Here is a 21,437-nt window from a genome sequence, read left to right as displayed (position 1 = left end):
CTAAGCGTACATCTTAAAACCTCTCTCCAGCTGACTTGTTGGGTCTTCGGATCGATGTACAAACCTTGGCCAAGCACTGCAAGCACCTAGTGTAAATGATAATTGTAATGGATCAGAAACAATCGAGCCGCTCCACCCGGAACGCGGAAGCTGAGGTGCAAAGAGTCCATAGTGGGACTCTGAACCTGTGAGTTGACTTGAGGGACAGGAGGAGGAGAATGCTGAGAGGAAAGAAAAGGCATAGCATACAAGTGGTATCGCGTTTCGTATCGCGTCTGGTTTGGAGACGCAAGCGGACGAAAACCAAGTAAATACGCTGATCTACACCATGGTGGACGAGGCAGAAGTTATACTGGTTTCCCTGCATTTAACTCCGCAAGAAGCGAGTGAGTACGAGACTGTTAAAGGACGGCTAGATGCTCACTTCGTAGCCCACCGGAATGTTATATTTGAGCGGGCGAAATTCAATCAGCGCCAACAGGAGACGGGCGAGTCCATTGACGGCTTTCACACCGCGTTACACTGTTTGGCTGAGTACTGTGGATACGGAACTTTGCATGATGAGATGGTGCGGGACAGATTCGTCGTGGGTCTGAGAGATAAGACTATCAGAACAGCTACAAATGGACGCTGAACTTACGCCAGAGAAGGTGTTAAACGGAGCCCTTCAGAGCGAGCTAGTAAAAAAGCAACAGGAAATGCTTCATGCTAACTTCCAGTCAGACATTGCTGGAGCGCAGTTGGACCGCGTTCACGCAGCGGGAGCGCACGCTCCAGACAACCGAAAGTGCCGCACAAACATCTCGTCACAAAAGCAACACAGGATAAAAAGGCACAGTGCAGAAGATGTGGCGACACGAAAGGACCCAGTATGCAGCAATGCCCTGCTAGAGAATCAGCCTGCAATTATTGTGGGGAAAAAGGGACATTTTGCAAGGGTCTGTAGTAATAAGAAAATATGTGAAGTGAATGCTGGATTTGCTACAGAAAGTACAGATACAGACATTGATATTGCTTTCCTGGGATCTCTTTCTGCAGAAGTTAAAGACAATCCATGGATGACGGACATACTGGTGGACAAACATAAGACTGTATTTAAAATAGATACAGGAGCTGATGTCACTGCTGTCCCAGAAACATTGTATTCTCGTTACCAATTTGGCAAATTAGATAAACCAAAGAAAATCCTACAGGGACCAGGAGGCACCAGATTGAAGGTGAAAGGCATGTTTACAGCAACACTCAGCAACAACAGTGTTTGTACTAAGGAGGGCATTTATATTGTGAAGGATTTATGTACATCACTACTGAGTGGACGTGCTGCCATGGCATTAAAATTGGTTGCCAGATTAAACCAAATAAGTTTAGTCTCAATTGATGCTGTGAAGCAGGAGTTTCCTAAATTTTTCACAGGACTAGGACTGATGGAGGGCGAGTATAATGTTGCTCTGTCACCAGATGCGCAGCCTTTTTCCCTCTCAACTCTGAGGCGGATATCCCTTCCCCTACTGCCAAAGGTTAAAGAGGAGCTCAACCGTATGCAGCGGGAAGGGATCATCACCAAAGTGGAGGAGCCAACAGACTGGTGTGCACCTATGGTGGTTGTCCCCAAGAGCTCGGGCAAGGTGAGAATATGCATTGATCTCACAGAACTGAATAAATATGTCATGAGAGAAAAACATCCTCTCCCATCAGTAGAGTACACGCTCGGACACCTAGCAGGAGCAAAAGTGTTCTCCACATTGGATGCCAATGCTGGATTCTGGCAGATTCCACTGTCGAGGAAGTCTTCCCTGCTCACCACTTTCATTACACCCTTTGAGCTCTATTGCTACAATCGGCTCTGCTTTGGGATTTCATCAGTGTGTCATGCACTTCCAGAAACGCATGACATAGATTCTGGAGGGCCTAGATCAGGGGTGTCCAAACTTTTTGCAAAGCGGGCCAGATTTGGTGTGTTAAAAATGTCGGGGGCCAACCTTGGCGGACGTTCTTTACATAGAACAGCAATATATTTAAACGCATTTCAGCAAGCCATTCTGTGTTTTACATTTGCTTTTTTAATTTTAATTTCAGTGATCTTCAGCATGTCTTTTGGTTCATTTGAAACATGCATGTAATATGCGATTGAATATTCACTTAACTTTTTTAACACTAACTTTTTTCTAACAATATTTACAGAATTTTTAAATAACAAAAAAATGAGCAAGTAATAGTCATATCAACAAGTGCAAGGGTTAATTTTTAAAGATTACATATTAGTAAATGTTGATCAGATTTTTAAAGGTTTATTATTCTGAAGTGAAAACTGAAAACTTTTCTGAATTTATGACTTATTTTATCTTAAAAAACAAAATTTATTCAGAGACTTATTGTAAATGACAAATGACTTGTCTGCATTAATGTGATACTGAGATCTGGACTGCGGCACATAGGCCAGGTCTGGCTCAAAGGCAGCGGTATTGATACGCAAGATGTTCACAACCAAGAAATTAAATAACATATTTCTTCACACAAATACCTCATCTAGGGTTGCAACCCGTCCCATGAAATACAGAACCCTCCTGTTGACTGTTAAATGTAGCGTCCCGTATTGAACCGAAATGGGACGCGATTTGTTCTGTATTCTACAAATATGTACGTGTAATTAACAAAGAAGTGGTCCCCAAGTACTTTATATAGTAGGCTGCCCCGGTCATTGTTTCACTCACGGTGTTGCAATATTACGTCCAACTGCCGCAGTCGCAGTGTGTAAGCTCCGCCCTAAAGCAGGTAACAGTACTGCTACCCAACGTGGGCCAGACGTTATAGATTTTATGACAGAGGCTGCGGGCCGGATGAAATTTGACCACGGGCCGCATTTGGCCCCCAGGACAGACTTTGGACATGCTAGGCCTTGATGGAATCCTTTGTCAGATGGATGACGTCCTCATCTGGGGACGACACAGCAGGAGCACGATGAAAGACTGAGGAAGACACTGTCTTGACTCCAGGAGGCGAATGCGACACTAAATGACAAATGTGGGTTTTCTAAATGCAGAATAAAGTTCTTGGGACAAATCATTGATGCGTCAGGGGTCAGTCCAGACCCAGATAAACTCAGTGCTATAAGAACCATGGAAGAGCCCAGAAATATAAGCGAGGTGAGACGCTTTCTGGGTATGGTGAACCATCTTGGGAAGTTCCTTCCGCACTTGGCAGAGAAAACCAGACCTTTGAGAGATCTTCTGAAGAAGTCAAACATGTGGTCATGGGGTCACCACAGCAACAAGCTTTCAACGCTATTAAAATAGATCTGACAACACCACCAGGACTAGCATTGTCTGACCCGAATGCAGAGACGCGTGTGTCAGCGGATGCATCATTGTATGGACTCGGTCCAGATCTCCAGAAACACACTGATACAGGGTGGAAGCCAGTGGCATATGCATCACGGTCTCTCAGCGGCACGGAGCAGAGGTATGATGAGATTGAGAAAGAGGCTCTCGCTTCAACATGGGCCTGCAAGAGGTTCGCAGAGTTTCTGATCAGGAAGAGTTTCCACATCAAAACCGATCATAAGCCATTAGTCCCGTTGCTGGGGTCGAAGAGCCTAAACGAGCTTCCTCTTCGCATACAGCGACTACAAATGCGACTGATGAGATTTTCCTACAGTATTTCCCATGTGGCTGGCAAAAATATCACTACAGATGATGCTTTGTCCAGAGCTCCAATCTTCAGCGAGTCAGGAGTTCAAGAAGAGGAGGTCAACTTGTATGTTGACTCAGTCGTTGCATGCTTAACTGCCACGGAACCACGACTGAGGGAAATCCCAAGACATCAGGATGATGACAGCATACTCAAACAGCTGAAAAAGTTCTGTGTGGAAGGATGGCCAGATAAATATTCTACTGAGAAAAGTTTCCAGCCTTATCTGCCATTTTCAGGTGAACTTACTGTTCAAAATGGCCTGCTTCTTTATGGTAACAGAATAGTGATTCCAGGTTCTCTCAGAAAGGACATTCTATCAAAACTACATGAGGGTCACTTGGGAATAACTAAATGTAGAGAAAGGGCCAAACATTCAGTGTGATGGCCAGGTCTCAATAGTGAGCTGATTAAGCTGTTGGAGACCTGCGACACATGTTGTCGGGAGAGAACTAAACACAAAGAGCCACTGCTGCCCACTGAATTTCCACAAAGACCATGGGTCATGGTGGGGGATGATCTTTTCCAGTTTAAGGACAAACAATATTTGATTGTTGTGGATTATTTCTCCAGATTTTTTTTAAGTTGCAGAGCTTACCTCCACAACATCTGAGGGAGTGATTGAACACTAAGTCCATCTTTGCACGCCATGACATATCAGAGCGTCTCCGTTCTGATAATGGGCCACAGTTCGCTTCAGATTCCTTCTGAAGATTTTCACAAGAATGGGGTTTCAGTCATGAAACATCCAGCCACAATTTTCCTCAGAGCAACGGCAAGGCTGAGAGAGCTGCCAGAACTATCAAGACTCTCCTTAAGAAGTCGGGGGATCCGTATCTCGCTCTTATGGCCTACCGTTCCGCTCCACTGGCAAATGGATTCAGTCCGACTGAGCTTCTCATGGGAAGAAGGATAAGGAGAACTGTTCCTGTTACTCAGTCGCAGCTGATGCCACAGAATATTGATACGGAAAAGCTGAGGATTGCAGAGAACAACTATAGACAGAAACAAAGACAAAACTACAACCATAGACACCGAGCCCACAACATGTCACTCCTACATCCAGGTGAGAAGGTGTGGGTGACAGATCTGAGGTACAGTAGTGTCTGGAGCAGGTTCACCTCGATCCTACATCATCGAGACACCCAGAGGAATGCTGAGAAGGAATAGCTACCACCTTTCACATACTCCTAGAGCAACTGAAACATCTTGTTGTTCCACCTGAAACTACTGCTGTTCCACACGAGACATTACTTGAAGAAAATATTCACAATTCCACACACACACCTGCTCCAAATGAAGACCAGCAGGAGACTAGCCATCAGACTCCACCACCTGAGAGTCGAGTTTCACTGAGAAGTAGGAGACCTCCAGCCTATCTGGACGATTGTATTTGTTCATAGGAACTGAGCGAGTTTCCTGCATGGGGCAGAATAATCCCCACACTCAGGTAGAGGATTTGGGTAGTCCACCCCTTCTTCTTAGTAGCTAAAGTTAAATGTTACAGAGATTACTGTTCTGAGATTTATATACATCAGGGTTCTAATGCTGAACTGTGACTGGAAAGAGATTTAAGTTTGTGCACTGTTAGAGTAGAATAAATAAATAGTAATAATAAGTTAGAGTTCTAGCACATTCTGCTGTGAAAAAATACTAGTACGATAGTGAGTTAATTTGAGTATTCCACAGAATGTATCTTTCTGATGTGTGATTTAAGTTTACATTTCTACATGTGCTTACATAGACCCTCATAAATCCTATTCAGAAAGGGGGGTGTAGTATCAGGCTATACGTGTGTTGCGTCCGCACAGGACTCAACATACTTGAGGACATGAAACAAAAGAGGATGAGGGTTCAACAAGATTTTATTCTTGACTCTTTCTTCACCTTGGGTCTTTCACTTCTTCTGATCTTTTCTGTGAAGAAAACAGAGTCAAAGGCCCTCAAATCCCGTGTCCCAAAATAACAAAACCCCCAAAAGTATTAACAGAAAGGTGGACCTGGTGAGCCGGTCAAACAGAACAAAACGGTACAGCAGAGGGCCAACCATATACAGGGCCGTCGAAGCCTCTGCTGATACTGGACTAAGCAAAAAAAAGAACCTACTTCAAAGAAAGGATCGAAAACAGGACAACCAGTCCCACCAGGCCAAAATCGAATGAACCAGGTGCTGACAAAACGGTCAGGAAATATTTCTCCTGTTTCATACATCTCATTGGCCCTGAACCTTGTGCTAAGCTTTTAATTATTTATTTTTTGGGAAGATGTCGAGGTTTCAGAAAGTTTCAGTTCAAAAGGTTTATTGGTTAATGCTTTTGATGTTGAGAGGAGAGGCGAGGTGATACAAAGCTGAGCTCCATTTAACCAGGTAAGAGGTAGAAGAGCTGCATCAGCCAGAATCTTGCCTTATCACAGATAGCAGCTAATTCTGTAAAATTTAGTCCAGTCCAGACTGTAAGCCAGCTGACTAGCTGACAGCGAAAGTCCTAGCGCAAAATTTTCGCAAAACAGGTGGACGGAGCCTGATGCTGCAAGGCTGGAGGCCTTGTCCTGTTAGGCTGCGGGGCCTGGCTAATACCCGTGTTAAGAAATGGAAGATCTGAGTAGATCATATAACTTGAATGGACAGGAAATCCAACAGAATGATTCTATCTTTTTATTACTTTCTTTTTAATTTTCTTTCTCACTGTTTAAAATTATGTAAAGCACTTTGAAATGCCTTGCTGCTGAAATGTGCTATACAAATAAAATTTGATTGATTGATTGATTCTTTGTATGGCAGTTCCGCCATGTTTGCCTTCATCTTTCCAAATTTTATATTGCGGCATGAGTGATGGGATAAGGTATTTACACCATGAAATTAGCATTTCACAATAAAGTGTACTTTACTGGGCAAGCTTTTTTTTAATTTTTTACTGGTGTTATTGTGAATTATATAACATGGACCAGCCCTACCTCACAGCCCTCCATGGGCTAGCCAAAGGTGTCCTAACTGCCATAAGGTCAGGGGTGGAAATTAGCACCTGCCACTGGGCAAATGCAGATAAAAGTATGATGTGGCGTGTAAATTGGAGCAACGCACCTGCCACCTTGGCGGGTTGACAATTTAAATTGAACAAAAAAACATTCTTCAGTGGGCCCTGGGTTCCTTCTTATGCATGACAAAGTTGGGCCTCATTGCTGAAATGTGTCAACAGTTCCTACATGATGAGGGCATTGATTTTGGCTTGACCGTTTTCCAGACCTGAATTCAAGTGAACACATCTGGGACATCATATTTCGGTCAGTCACATTGCACCACGGACTGCTCAGGAGCTAACTGATGCTCTAGTCCAGGTCTGGGAAGAGACATGGATTAGAGGAGAACATCTGCCGTCTCGCCAGGAGCATCTCAAGTCATCTGAAGGTTATATAGACATGTAGAGGTCACACACACTACTGAGCCTCATTTAGACATGAGGAATATTCACTGACGATGAATCATGTTATTTTCCACTTGAGTATGAATTCAAATCCAGATTTCCACGATGTAATAATTTTTGATTTACATTGATAGTGTTTGAGAATAACACAATCAATTCCACTGTGTTAATAAAGTTGTATTATGATAGTGTGAATTAATTATAATTAATTAAAATTTAGGATGTGTTATTTTAGTGTTGAAGATTAATTAGACACAGATGGTTGTTAAAACATTTTATTTTTGTTACAGTTAATAAAAACATGACATTTCAAATTAGAGTAGTAAATCAGAGCATTAAAACAATTTTAAAAACTAAAATTGTCTCAACAAAAAGTATTAAGGTAATTTTCAAAAAGTAATTTTACTCTAAAAAATGTTGCCACATGAAAGTGGCAGTTAGCCACTACTTTATCAGGATCAGCTTCTCTATTTGGTTTTTGTTGCCTGCAGCTCTATAAGCTGTGAACAAAACCCGCCTAGTGCTAAGCTCACAAACAAGCTCAGGTTTAATACAGGTTTTTTTTTTGTTCATGCTTATCTTCTCTGAGGTGATCCACAGTTATCTAACCTTGTAAACAAAATGTATACTCACATCTTTGCAGTACAAGACTAATACAAGACTAATAACAATGACAACTTGACAACAAAACTAAGAAAACAAAAAACTTGGGTAAAATATATATCTAAAGCTATTCTATGTCATCCTCAAGAAAAGGTATAAAAAAATCCAAAAGGTCATTCTACAGGATAATATTGAAGAGTAGTATCTTTTGATGCACCATTAAATTAATTTGGATAAAATTAGACTGTATGAATGACAAACCTGAATTGTTTATTGTATGGGAGACTGCCATTGTAAACAGAAGAATGGTGGTTTGTTTAGGGTAATTTATGCTTATTTTAATTACCATTTATGCTTAAAATGGGCATCATAATGTGTCTAACCCAAAGAAAGTACTTGTAGTGGGTTTAATACTGCTGCAGTACTCATATGAACTGATACAAAGCTTTTACATGGACATGATAATTTAAAAACTGTAGTGTTGATCAAACTGAAGATATTTGTAAGCACTGCGAAGTTGTCCCCTAATCTGAAATACCACTTAAATACACGACACACTATTGATTCCAGCAAACCACCTACCCAAATAAATTGTGGTTTCAACACTATGTTGAATGTAGCTTGTGAGAGATAAATGCAGAACAGAAAGTAATGATTCATTATGATTTGGTCATTATTCATCAATACATAAAACAAATAGCAATTAAAAAGAAAACAATCTTTGAACCAGAAGTGGTCATGCATGTGTCTCAGAAGCAGTTAAATCCACCATCAGGATCCAGTATATGTACCACATTCCACCAAGAGTTATTAATTATTTTTGAAAAATCATAATGCTGAGTATTTAAACTTGGCTGATATTACAAACACCAAAGTTTGCACCATAATAATCTAGATGAAATTTGAAGTGTTCCCACCACAGCAAATATTCCACCTTATGTATTTTTTTATCTTATATAACTTTAGCATTATTTTTGTAAAAAAAAAATTAAATTATACAATTTTTTCTAGATTTGTTTCTGCACAAAAGATAAAAAAGAACATTTATTCTGCTTTTTAGTAATCCCTTCCATGCAAATGTTGATTTAATCAGAGTATGTCTATTACTTTCCACCACCATATGCTGAGGATTCATCTGTTACATAATCAATAATACCATGGAGTGTATTTTTGAATATAACCACTTTCATTGGAAAATGTTTATGTTGATTCAATGATAATTCACTCTGACACATAAACCTCAGCCGTAGTAAATTTAATCAGCACCATCTAAAATATATTCTTCTGACTGAAAACTGGATCCAACACTTACATCATCTTCTGAATCATCATCAATGACACATTCTCTGTCTGTAGTCATTAAGTAAATTTTGACTTGTTTTTTCTCCCCTGTAGTCAGGTTGATCCCTGTGGCCACTATCTCTGTGGAGCCAATCTTAATTTCCAGTTTGACTTTATTACCTTCAGTCATGTCTAGAGTGAATGAACCTTCCTCTTCTACGTCAGCGTCATCTATATAGACAGGATTTTTTTTAAATGTGCTGTAGAATCTCAGTTTCATCTGTTTCTGATCAGCTCTTGCAGAAGAACAAAGAAACTTTCTCGTCTCCTCTGAACCAAGATCTTCACCTTCTTCCACCAGTTTCCAGAAAATATGTCGACTCAATTCCACACCTTTGGCTGTAAATTTCTTTTCTTTCTTATGTTTGTTCTCATCAAACTTTTCACAAACAGCAAATCCATAAGTATAGGAACTTTTCCGAGAAGCCACAACGTTTGGGTTTCTACCAAACTCTACAGCTCCTCTCAGAATCGCCTCCTGAGCTCTGAAAGGACACAGAACTTTACACCGATGTCCAAACTGGTCAGTAATGTGCTGCTGCAGTACTTTACTCTGAGCGTACCCACCCACTAACAGAATGTACTTGATGTTGAGACCACTGGTAAAGATTTCCTGGAGATTTTGGGTGATGCCCTTCAGGCTTTTATTATAGAAAGATCTCATTTTGTCTCTTGAGATTTTGATGAATTCACCATCCCAGGAAGCACCAAGTTCTGACTTAATGTTTCCTGTGTCTGATTTTTCTTTAGCTAACTTTTCCAGTGTGAATGAGCAGCTGATCTGAACATCTTTTTCAGACTGTTTTAGATAAGTAAACTCATACATCATTCTCTGAGCTGCACTGGGAGAGTTTTGTTCAAATTCATCCCAGACTCCTTCAGGGAATATCTCTCTGAGAAACTGCTTAAATTTTCTGTCCACACTTTGTCCTCCCAGATTATTTCCAGAGGCTTTGTGCCGCTCCTTCAGGGCTCCTCCACCCAGGACTTCATGAACAGTGATGTCAATGATTCCTCCTTAAATAAACAGAGATAATCATAGAGATGGCTTAATAATAATAATAATAATAATAATAATAATAATAATAATAATAATAAGTTCAATAAAAAGTATTGAAGTTTGAGCGATTCTAGTTCACAACAACTTGCAATCCCCTTCCCCATAACATTGTCTTATAATGTTCTTGGATCTAGAAATGTAAAAATGCTTTTTTGAATGAATCAATAACACATTTAATCAGAATCACAGACTCATTACCTCCACAGTCAACAACGATGTACTGAGTCCCTGCAGACTGATCCAGTGACTCTTCATTGTGCTTCTCAGAGATGAAACCCTCAGATGGAAGCTTCTTACACCAGATTGAAGCAGCTTCTGGTTCCAGTGCCATCAACAGTCTGTCCTCACCTCCTTTTGCTACAATACCTGCCTATGGAAAGAAAAACTCTCATCTATCTGAAGATTTCACAATTTCATTAGAATAGAATGTATCTTATTGGTCAATAAGGGGAAATTGCCTTTGATCTCTGTAAAACCCAATGTTACCTGCATTGCAGCTTCTCTCATGAACTGTTTAGCTGAATGATCCCAGATGGCAGGAACAGTCAGCACCCAGGTGAAGTCAGAGGCCAAGAAGATTTTCCCTTCTGCGTTTCGGCTGATTGTTCTCAGTGCATCTTCTTTAAGAAATCTCAGGGACTCTGAGAAAACCTTCAATGCTTTCATAGACTTTCCATTGGCGGCTTTAATCTCCAGATCACTGTTGAGTTTCTGGAGATGTTCATATTACATGTATTACAATTTAATTATTTTTAGCATTAATTAGTCATGCTCTGCCCAATCTGGCTTCAAACATGGGTCCAGCATTTTGGTATTAGCACTTCCAGTCTGGTCCCATCTCACTCCTTGGAACCCAGAGAGCTATGGGTCCAATCGGGCCGGCCAGACGAGGCTGGTTTGAGTTCAGTTGTTGATTGGTGCACTGGCCCAGTGGCCAGGTACAGAGATGAGCATTAGCCTTTCTCAGTGTCTGCCATTTTGACTAACATTGTTAAGAAATTCCTATTATAACCCATGCTTACCCATGAGTTTAGGAATGATAGTAATTATTTTCATTCTTTTCAAATGGCTCAGATTTTTCATATTGATACGGATAATGAATCTGTGGATCTGTACTACACTGGAAACTCCACTTCAGCCAAAGTTCTTAACACTGGAGAGCTTTTCTCCAATTGAAGTGATCAGAAGTTGGCAAGATTCTCTGAACGAGTGGATTTCCTGATCTTGCTCCACTTCAGTGGGGAAATTTCTGCAAGCTGCCGCAGTAGTTCTGCTGCACCAAATTAAGCTCTGAGATGACTCTGAGATGATTTTTTTTTTTTATGATTTAGATAAGGGACAATTGTGTTCTTTAGGAGTTGAATGGAAAAACAAGGAACAAAAGTGTTCCACTGTTCTGGAGAGAGAGCTTCAGGAGCTTCCATGAGAAGTTGATGGACGTAACATTCCCAGCACACTTTGAGGCTGCACTCTGCTCAATGTAAAAACAACGAGGGGCAAAGTACAATAGGTGAAAGGGGCTGGGCCAGGCCCTGCAGTGTAAATAGCCGTTTTGTGATGTGTCAATTTCCAGGGCTTACTAAACTGTAAAAGGTGTGGGTATATGTCTAAGTCCTTTCTAATCTACCTTCAAAAGGGACAGTCAGATTTCTAAAGGGGAAGCTTACAAACAATTTATACTGTTTACAAGCAGAGTTTTAGAAAGTAGACTAGTAATATCGGATATCGCTGAAGAAAAATTGCTAGATATCAGTTCTCTAATCAAATTGTTATGAATTATTAATTGTAGAATGAACAATAAACCTGAAGAAAACAATAGTGGTATTTTATCCATGGCTGTATGTTTGCATAGGTCTAAAACTTACAAGTAATTAAATTTTGTTTTTAATTTACACAACTATTCCAGTTAGTTATAATTCTGTATGTCTGGATGGCAAGAAAAAAAGTGTTTTTGTATATATAAAGTAAATATGTCTGTTTTAAACAATTGCTTATGTGTATGTAACGAGTCCATTTCAACCATTCTGAGACCTAGGTTTTCAGGCGGATCAGAGTTCGTTTTTTTAAGTCCGTTTTAGAATTTTAATTTCTATTCAGCCCTCCCCAAAACCTTGGAATTCCTAGGCAAACAGATTAGAGTCCGATTCAGGACTCTAATTCTGGGTTGGTCTGAATACACCCTAAGTTCTCCTGTATAGTGTTCCACCATGTTTGCATTTCCAGCCTTGTAGTAAGTCAGAGATCCAACATCATTGTAGTTCTAAATGGCAGCTCAGCCCTCTGTATTAACTGAGTGTTCAGCCATAGTTGGAACTACAGAAATGGCATGTTTGTAGTCCTAAGGACCAACCCTGTCCTTATGTGTTCTGTTACTTTGGTAATTAATCCCCTGCCAAGTGCAGCTGTGAGTGACACACGGGGAGAGAAATCAGTTTCATTAATAAAACCAATCCGAACAACTCCTTCCCGTTCAGGAACCGTGATACATATTGAAAAACCGTTTGAAGTGAATGAGAGGGCTGTTTGTCGTCTCCGATATTCTCGCATTTCATATCTCTACCTCACGCACAGTAATAACAGCGATGAGAGAAAAATCGTGTGCGCTAAGCTCAGAAATTTTTTGGAAATCTATGGAAATATATGACTGAGAGCGTGAACTTATCTTGTCACATAACTTTACTCTGAAGCACTTTGACAGAAAACTGGAAGCCCTAGAGAAATTTTGAAAATACTTTACAGGAGTAGGCATGTGTATCAATGTTATGACGGACTTTGATACTAATAGGGCTATATTTGTGGCCATGAGGGTGAGTTAAAAATATTTTGGAGTCAAAACTGCACTAAGTTCTTCACTCTAGTGGAGTGGCAGTTGCACTCTAATTTTACAAACAAATTGAAAGGTTTGGTGCACTTAGAGACAAGTTGTTGACAAACCGTAATTCGTATTGACGTACTGTCTTCACTTTCACTTTGTGAAAGACGTGTACATCTTTCACAAAAGATCTGTACTCCACTGGATTTTTTGTTTGCCTCGCTCCACTGACTTCAATGGGGTTTCGGGGTGTCGTTTTTCATGATTTATGTCATCATGGTAACTCCGAATCCCACTAAAAGTAATAACTCCCTTCTCGGCATCAAGACACACGTTTTGATACCACTTTTATGGGGGTGCACACAGCGGTATAAGCCTCATTAACAGTGACGTAAGAAAAATAAATAAATAGAGACATGGAGGCAGTGACTCTCCCTATCCATTGCTATGGGCAGGTCCCAATAATAATTAGTAAAGCAAAATAGAAAATGTAAAAGTACAAGTAAAAAAAATAGGCAGTTATAATTAATACAACTTACATATGTAAATATTATTAAGAGACACATCTTCACTAAAAACTATTTGAGGAAATTGTAGCCAAAGTATAGAAATGATCATCATGGGGAATGATTACAAGACTTAAATATTATACTTAAAACAGGCATTATAACATTACATTATAGAGTTATGAAGAATTTGTTCATACTTACTTTGCTATCGAGGACCATCTTGAAGTATTCAAAGTAATAGTACTTCTTTGCTTCTTCTCCACCCATTTCCTTGTAGGCCATTTTGGCTTCATAGCCAAAACTCAGACATGTTTCATATTCATTAAACAAAATGCAGGTTGGAGTCTTTGGGGAGTCAAATCCATACTCTCTTCCCCACCTTGGCACATATGGTTGACTTTCTTCATCTCTTTTTGCAATACTAAAGGCATATCCACTATATGCAGTGCCAAAATCTATCGCTATGACAAACTTTTCACCCATTGCAGAAGAAGCTCCTACTCCTAGTCAAGGTAAGGGAGAAATGCAAGCTGTCAAGCAACATTTATTTCTCTTTCTCTAAACCACACCTCCTGCTTGTACTCTACATTGACATTTGTTTTAAACAGAGATGTTTATTTTTGTTATTTCAAAATTAGAACTATAAGGAAACATTGACATACATGCCATTTTTTTACATTAATGGATTCAATGCTGACCTAAAAAAAAGGATTCATACATATAGCGCTCTATAAACAGAACTGAAAAGACAAACTTAAATAGGACGATTATCTCTGATTTGAAGAAATAACTGAATAATGTTGAAATTTTTTGACTTGAATTAAAGATAAAATGTTCATTCTTATTTACAGAGAGCTTAAGGTACGGAGCCCTCCAGGGGACATGAGGAATTATTTTTCTTTTGCGTTCCCTCGCAAAAGGTTTTGCGTTCGCTCGCAATAATCTACTGATCAGTTCATGCAGCATAATTGAATACTATAAGCCTTTCTTACAGTGGCCGCCGCACTTTCTGCTTTAATACAAGCTTATAAGGTTTTTCCATGGACTATTGAGTTATTATCGCGGGGTAATCAGTCATCTGATTGTGTCTCTGTTGTGTCTGAATGGTTTAAAGGGCTGCTTTCAGTGCCGTTCCATCTTAGCCTGAACAGACATAAACATGCAGTAAATAAATCGATTTTCAATCAGTTTTTTTGCATTTCTGCACTCTGCCTCATTTGCTAAACTCATGAAATATATAAATAAAGAAGCGATACACAAACTCCATTCTCTCAGGCTCACAGACAACCAGGAAGACATTTAATGCACATCTGCGGATTCACACATTACATTCTCATCATCTCATTTTCATAGTCTCAGAATCCAAAATGTCTTGTCTCTTACTTCTGACATCAAGTTTTTATACAGTTCCAGCTCTACTGTTGTGTATTAGGAATCTTTGACCAATGGCATTACCAAACCTCGCTTCCGTAGCACTTCTGGCTCCGTCTTACACTGGATGTGTGTCGGAAGTTCCGAGAATTAGGGGTTGACTACCTGGAAGTTAAATCTGCTCCATCAGAAGAGCTATTAGTCAATTGTTAGTTCTTTATCTGTCCAAACAAAGATTCTTTCCCAGTCCTGACCGACTTCTTCGCATGCAGCAAGGAAAAACGTTTGCCAGAAGTTTCTTGCACAACATCTTAACCTTTCCCTCTTTAGTGATTGCTTATTCCACATCTCTCCATTCTGAGTTCCTTTCTGGCTTCTAGGTCAGATCGACCCAGTACATTTGACACAGTACATTTCTTTTCAGTCAAAACATATCTTAATGTGAATCAACCAACAACATGCCTTTTAGTATAATTATATTCTTCTACAGTTGAAGAGGAGGTTGATTTGTTTTTTACTCTTTTCCCCCAGGTATGTGTTTTTATTTTAAGTTATCCTTTTTATCTCTGTTTATTTAACTCTGTCACACTGCATTGTGTTACTGTGGCCACCAGGTGGCGTTTTTCTCCTCTTGTTTTTAATTAATAATTTTTGTGAGATTTCTTTTGAACCTGAGGGGGGGGGGAAGTAGACAGCGTTGTTCTGGGCTGCTGTGGGCTGGAGTGCAGGGAGAGAGTTGAAGAGGAGGTTGATTGTTTTTTCTCTTCTCCCCTGAATAAAAGATTTCATTGAAACCTGGTCGAATTACTTCTGGAGACTCATTGATACCACCCATTATACTAAGAATGAACTTATATTGCATGAATATTTCTTGCTAAAGGTTCACAGAACATCTACATTACTATTAATTGGAGTTTTATAATTGAAAGGAAGTTTTAAACTGAAAATTAAAAGGTGCCGCAAAGGAACAGGGCTTTAAAAAACAGGTCTGGTAGGATTATTAGCAACTTTCTGTTTTGTTTCCGTTCAGCTACTTTTCCAGGTAAGCGAGCCCTTAGGTACGTAGTGGTGTGGATTCAGGGGAAAATTTAGTCATTACTTTGTTACTTGGTCATTAATCTATTAATGTTTTGATGCAAATACAAAAGGCATGATTCCCAAACTAGTAGTTCTCATATATAACATTCTAACATATCAGTCTCTTATATCATTTAGAGCAGGGGTCCCCAAACCTTTTCCTGTGAGGGCCACATAACGTTTCCCTTCTCTGGTGGGGGGCACCAGTTTCAGAAAAAGAGTGTCGATTGCAGGAGTGCCTAAATGTAAAAATGTATTGTTTTCCAGAAAGCACAATCAAATAACCCTCTCTGGGTTCTTCACAGAAAAAATCCAGGAAATAACACTATTTACAGGGGCGGATCTACTGGGGTGGCATGGGATGAGAGCCTTCCCATCCCTGTTGCCCCCCCAGCTGGGGACAATGAATTCAATAAATAGTTATGGCAAATTGGACATTAAGCGCATTAACCCTTAATCTCTTTCTTTCCGATAACATTGAATGCAACACAAAGTAACCTGACACCTACTGCTGAGTAGCGGGAAGGACAGAGCGCGAGGCAGCAGCATTGATATGGAGTTATATACATTACTGGACTGGACATTATGTGACTTATCGTGCGCCACACATGCGCCATTGTTGTCCATTGAGTCAGGAATATCGGTGGTCAGGAAAACACCACACTTACGCAAAGAATCTGAAAAAAAAAACACAACGCAATGTTTAGCAGTTAATTTAACCCTATGACAGCCATAGATAACAGGGTTGATGGGTTTCACATTTAACAGATGAGGAAAAAGTTTTAATTTAGAGAAAATATTGAGAAAGTGAGCAATGAGTTACTTACACTAGCCTAACTGTTGCTGGCCTGCTATTGACTTTGATAACCTTAGTATGTGCTGCGCAGTTCGGTGTGTTTTGGTTCCGTTAGCACTAAAACAGGTCAACCCGCCCACCAAGTCATCAGTAAGAGCAGCTGTTTAAATCAGCTAATCAACCAGCTGTGCTCAGGCGAAAACTTAATAATCACAATATAGACATCAAGCCTGATAACATAACGTTATGTTATCATACTGAATGTTCTGTTTTGGTTTGGGAAATGTTTTTTCTTTGGTGTTGATTCCCCTAAAAGGTAATCTCTGCTCCATCTGCTCGTTGAGCTGTTGTCTGTCGGTTGCCATGGCAATGGGTCCGCATGTAGGGAAAAGCCGACACAGAGCGGGAAAAGGCAGAATAGAAGTGATGTTTGGTTCTTGTGCTGTCCTCGCCCTGAGTTTTAGATCTTTTCAGCCGCTAGACAGCCAGACAACAATGCTCCAATAACCAAACTTCTTTCTTTCTTTTTAGTTGTTTATTGAAGAGTGGACTCTGACCACTACCATCACTTTGGCCATGGTAAACTGCAACACACAAGGCTTCATATTAGCTAACATAGCAAAATAGCCATTCTTACTGCGAGCTAAAATAAAACATTTTCCTAAATGACTAAAGCATAAAAATTACTCACACCAACGTTACATAAAACAAAGAGACAGTTATTATTTTCACAATTAACAAATACTTACGAACAAATCTTGTCTGAAACACAACAAATAAAGACAATAACGAGCTACTCCACGAGCTGTTCGGTGTTCCGTTCCACCATCTTGAATCTATTTTTTTCCTTTTAGCGTCACAAAAGCAACATAACAAAAATATTCACCAGGGGGTGCTGTAATGCGGTTTTCAAAACCTTGCTGGTCCAGCTTAACTAAACAAAAGGCAGCACAGTTCTTCACCTGTTTATCAGCTTTTTTGCACCTTTATTGCAGCGCACTGCAGCCGCTGCAATTCCTAAAAGTTAAAAAAGCGACAAAAACTGAAATAATCATCAAACTACAGCTCCTACAGTATATTTAAAATAAATGATTGACCAATATAAGAGAAATTCGCCCCTTCTTGCATCTTGACAGAACTAACAGAAACCAAACTGTTTAAAGATTTGCATCATGGAGAATTTAGCAAACACCAGTTTTCTCATCTTTATTTTAAATCAAATTTAATAGATATATCTGATAACAAATGATGGCGCTACTAATATTTTTGTAACAGATTTCTGCTTGTCCTGCATTGGGATAAAATGGTTTTCTGGAGATAACTCAAAGCATCACATAGCGACTAATAGGTGCTGTCCAATACAGTAATACATATCAATTACTGTATTGATACGTATTACTATATTACATAAAATTATTTTTACTTATGAAAGATGTAAAAATAAACTATACTATAATAAGAAATTATATTTAAGCCTCAGTGTTACATGAAGTTCATTTTGAAACAATGCAAGTTAAAAACAATATTTTGCAACAAGTAAATTAAGTCTAATTTTAGGCCTATGTAAGTTAAAAGTGAGACTGAGACATACACATAAAAAAAAAAATCCCTTCTCACCCTCTGCGGTTGGTCTCTTTCATCCTCTGAGCTCGGGTCCTCTACCAGAGGCCTGGGAGCTTGAGGGTTCCTCCAGTATCTTGGCTGTGCCTAGAACTGCACATTTCTGGAATGAGATGTCTGATGTTGTTCCTGGGATCTGTTTGAGCCACTGCTCCAGTTTGGGGGTGACTGCCCCGAGGGCCCCGATGACCACAGGCACCACTGTGGTCTTCACCTTCCAGGCCTTCTCCAGTTCCTCTCTGAGGCCCTGGTATTTCTCCAGTTTCTCATGCTCCTTTTTCCTGACGTTGTGGTCACTTGGTATGGTCACTACTATAAGTGACTATGGTCACTCTGTTCTTTATCCACCACCACAATGTCCGGTTGGTTCGCCATTACCATCTTGTCTGTCTGGACCTGGAAGTCCCACAGGATCTTAGCTCGGTCATTCTCTCCACCTTTTTTGAGCAAAGGTACATTGTTTTAATTGGAAAAAATCACGAGGCACACCACCAACCAAAAATGTAAACAAAGATACTCTGGAGCCGCCTATATAGTCATTCTTCTCAAAGTGCCTTGAATAGGAATCAAATAAACATAAAAAATTATTTTTTATCATATTTTACATTTCTTATTTCAAATTGCAATTAACATGTCCATTTCAAAAGTACACCTGCACAGCAAATTTGGAAGTGTTCCATCAACTCCTACAGAGTTAAATTCAACACGTTGAAAGTGTCTATATTGGTCCACTCTGGATGATGTAGATGTTACACTTTTGAAAGTGTTATTTGTGATAGAGTTGAATCAACACTCACAGTAGTTGAAATCAAATACACTTCAGTGTTAATCTACCCAACACTAGAGTATATTGTCAAAAGTTAACACTATGAACGTGTTAATGTAACACAGGTGTAAAGTGTATATTAACATAGAAATCTGAGTTTTGAAATACTACTGGCAGGATGTGCTGTGGTGGTGCAGGGGTTAAATACAACCCACGTATGAAGGCTCTAGTTTTCAATGTGGCTGTCTTGGGTTCTCTTCCCGGTCTTTCCCTTCTCTCATTACCCACTTTTTTTTGTCAATTTACTACCAAATAAAAGCCACTAGAGCAATTAAAACCTTTCCCCCCCTAGAAACTATTGGCTATCAGTAATCCCGAAATTCATTTTAAAAGACATTAGATGCTATAAAAACACCAGCACCAGTTGCAGTATTTAATCTACTTTTATTTCAAAACATCAAACAGCACTGACAGCAATATACAACAAAGGTCATTCATTCATGGTACTTTGCACTGAAGGTGAAGTGTGCTTTGAAAGTTCATTGGAAGCGGCCATGGATGGTCTTGTGATCACTGATGGTGAAGTGTCTTTGGTGCTGCTCTTGTTTTCGCCAACATGAATGAGGAAGACAAGGAAAAACAAGAAATATAGCAGAAACATTAGGATAATAAATAAATATTTTAAAAGGAAGTGTGAACAATACTAATCAGACTCACCTGTGCATCACCATCATATTCATTCGAATTATTCTGCCCACCTGGTTTACAAGATAAAGCATAAAAAAATCAGAAATAATTACTAAAGAATTAGTCAGCTTATAGACAATGTTTTAGACAGCATTAAAAGTTGTGCCAACCTGTCTGAAGAAATCTGTTGGAGTCATCATAACAGGCTTCAGTCACCAACATGACACACTAACAAAGAAAAAACATTTTGGCAGTTTTTAGATGTGCCACAGGTACAAAACACCAGAGTCAAATGGCTCAATTGCCATTTGATCAAGCCAAATCAAGCCAGCGCAGCCACTCCCCCATTTTGCAGTCTACAGCCAAAAACTTAAAGAAAACGACCCCGCAGCTAAATAATATTAACTCAAATGGCCTCCAGATTTTCCTGACATTTTTAATGTTTGGTTAAAATAATAAACAGTCGTATATACCGTGATATCCAAACAAATAAAAGTATGTAAAGCAAACTATATATGCATCGATACTCTTGCGTAAACGGAAAAATAATGCCTCCATAAAGAATAGTCAAAAACATGATCATTTTAACATGGAACTTACCTTGTTATAATAAGCTCCAGACAAGACGCCATATTGCTGCCTCTGCTCCTCAGGCAAACATGTGACGCAGTAGCGGAACAAGACGGCATCGGCCAGGGGGCGGGACTAATGATAATTTAACCTTACAACATGGACATGCCCGCAACAGTGGAGCTAACAAGTTTCATCACCACAGAGAGCGACTATGTCATTTTGAATCCATCTGACACGAAGTACAACAAACCAAGAGAAGAACAGAAACATCAGGCTACTGGTGAAACAACACAAATTCAAAACATGTTAACGTAATCCGTAGAAATCCTCTAGCTAGTTTGCCATTTGTTGCCAAGTGACTGATGACGATGTTGGTGACAAGCTTTACCCAGAATGCACCTGGAGACAATAAAGACAATTAATTTGTAGTTTTGTGTGTCATTTGTAGTTTTGTGTGTCATAAAGTTAAATATAAGAGTGAAAATAAAGCCAGTCATGTGGCACAGCATTTTATTCAATATTTTATACTCACAGTCAGTCTGGTAAGGTTTTTAACAACCATGAGTCAACAATGGGACACCATATTATATAACCTACTGGAGTACAGTTATCAATAGAAGAGGGCTCACCTTTACAGTTCTCATCAGATGTTATAAAGAAAAATTTGGATCCCTGAAGGCACGTTCAGCCTCCCATGTGGGCCCTTGTATGTCCAGGCCAGGGGCCTGGTGCAACCCCTACCCTATCTGTTGCTCCTTCCCTGATGTGATGTCACAAATATGTTAGAATTGTGGGAGGAACTATCTGATGTTGATGTGGCAGTATGCTCTGTAGCCTTTGAATGCACCACACAAGTACCTGAATCTAATTGGTTGGCTGTCTGTATATAAAGGGCCCTCCCTCACCTGGTTGACATAATGTTTTCCTTCCGGTTCAGACCTCGGCGTTTGTTGGTGCTGCACGCTAGTTGCAATTTAATGCGCACTTAATGACTCTCTGATCGCCGATCCATCGCCCTTGTGGCCGCCTGTACAAGCTCCCTGTTTCCTCCTTCCTGTCAGAGGCACTACATAAAGAGCTCAGTGCCCCTGCTGTTTGTCCTTGGCCGGCTGT

General features: G+C 39.8%; 1 protein-coding gene across 1 annotated transcript; it reads right to left on the bottom strand.

Moving 5' to 3' along the window:
- Positions 1 to 7,368: 7,368 nt before the first annotated feature.
- LOC106913593 (heat shock 70 kDa protein 12A-like) lies at positions 7,369 to 13,926 on the bottom strand. Its single transcript, XM_088002660.1, has 4 exons — positions 13,636 to 13,926; positions 10,600 to 10,824; positions 10,312 to 10,483; positions 7,369 to 10,070 (listed from the first exon to the last, which is right to left on the bottom strand). Exons 1-4 carry the CDS (start codon positions 13,915 to 13,917, stop codon positions 8,968 to 8,970), a joined length of 1,782 nt encoding a protein of 593 aa, XP_087858786.1. The 5' UTR covers positions 13,918 to 13,926; the 3' UTR covers positions 7,369 to 8,967.
- Positions 13,927 to 21,437: the final 7,511 nt, after the last annotated feature.

The sequence above is a fragment of the Poecilia mexicana genome, unplaced genomic scaffold, assembly GCF_051168715.1.
Source record: "Poecilia mexicana isolate PSO_F unplaced genomic scaffold, ASM5116871v1 scaffold_2, whole genome shotgun sequence".
In the NCBI taxonomy this organism is placed as follows: Eukaryota; Metazoa; Chordata; class Actinopteri; order Cyprinodontiformes; family Poeciliidae; genus Poecilia; species Poecilia mexicana.
The sequence above is the reverse complement of the archived record's forward strand: the minus strand, read 5'-3'. Positions and strand labels throughout refer to the sequence as shown.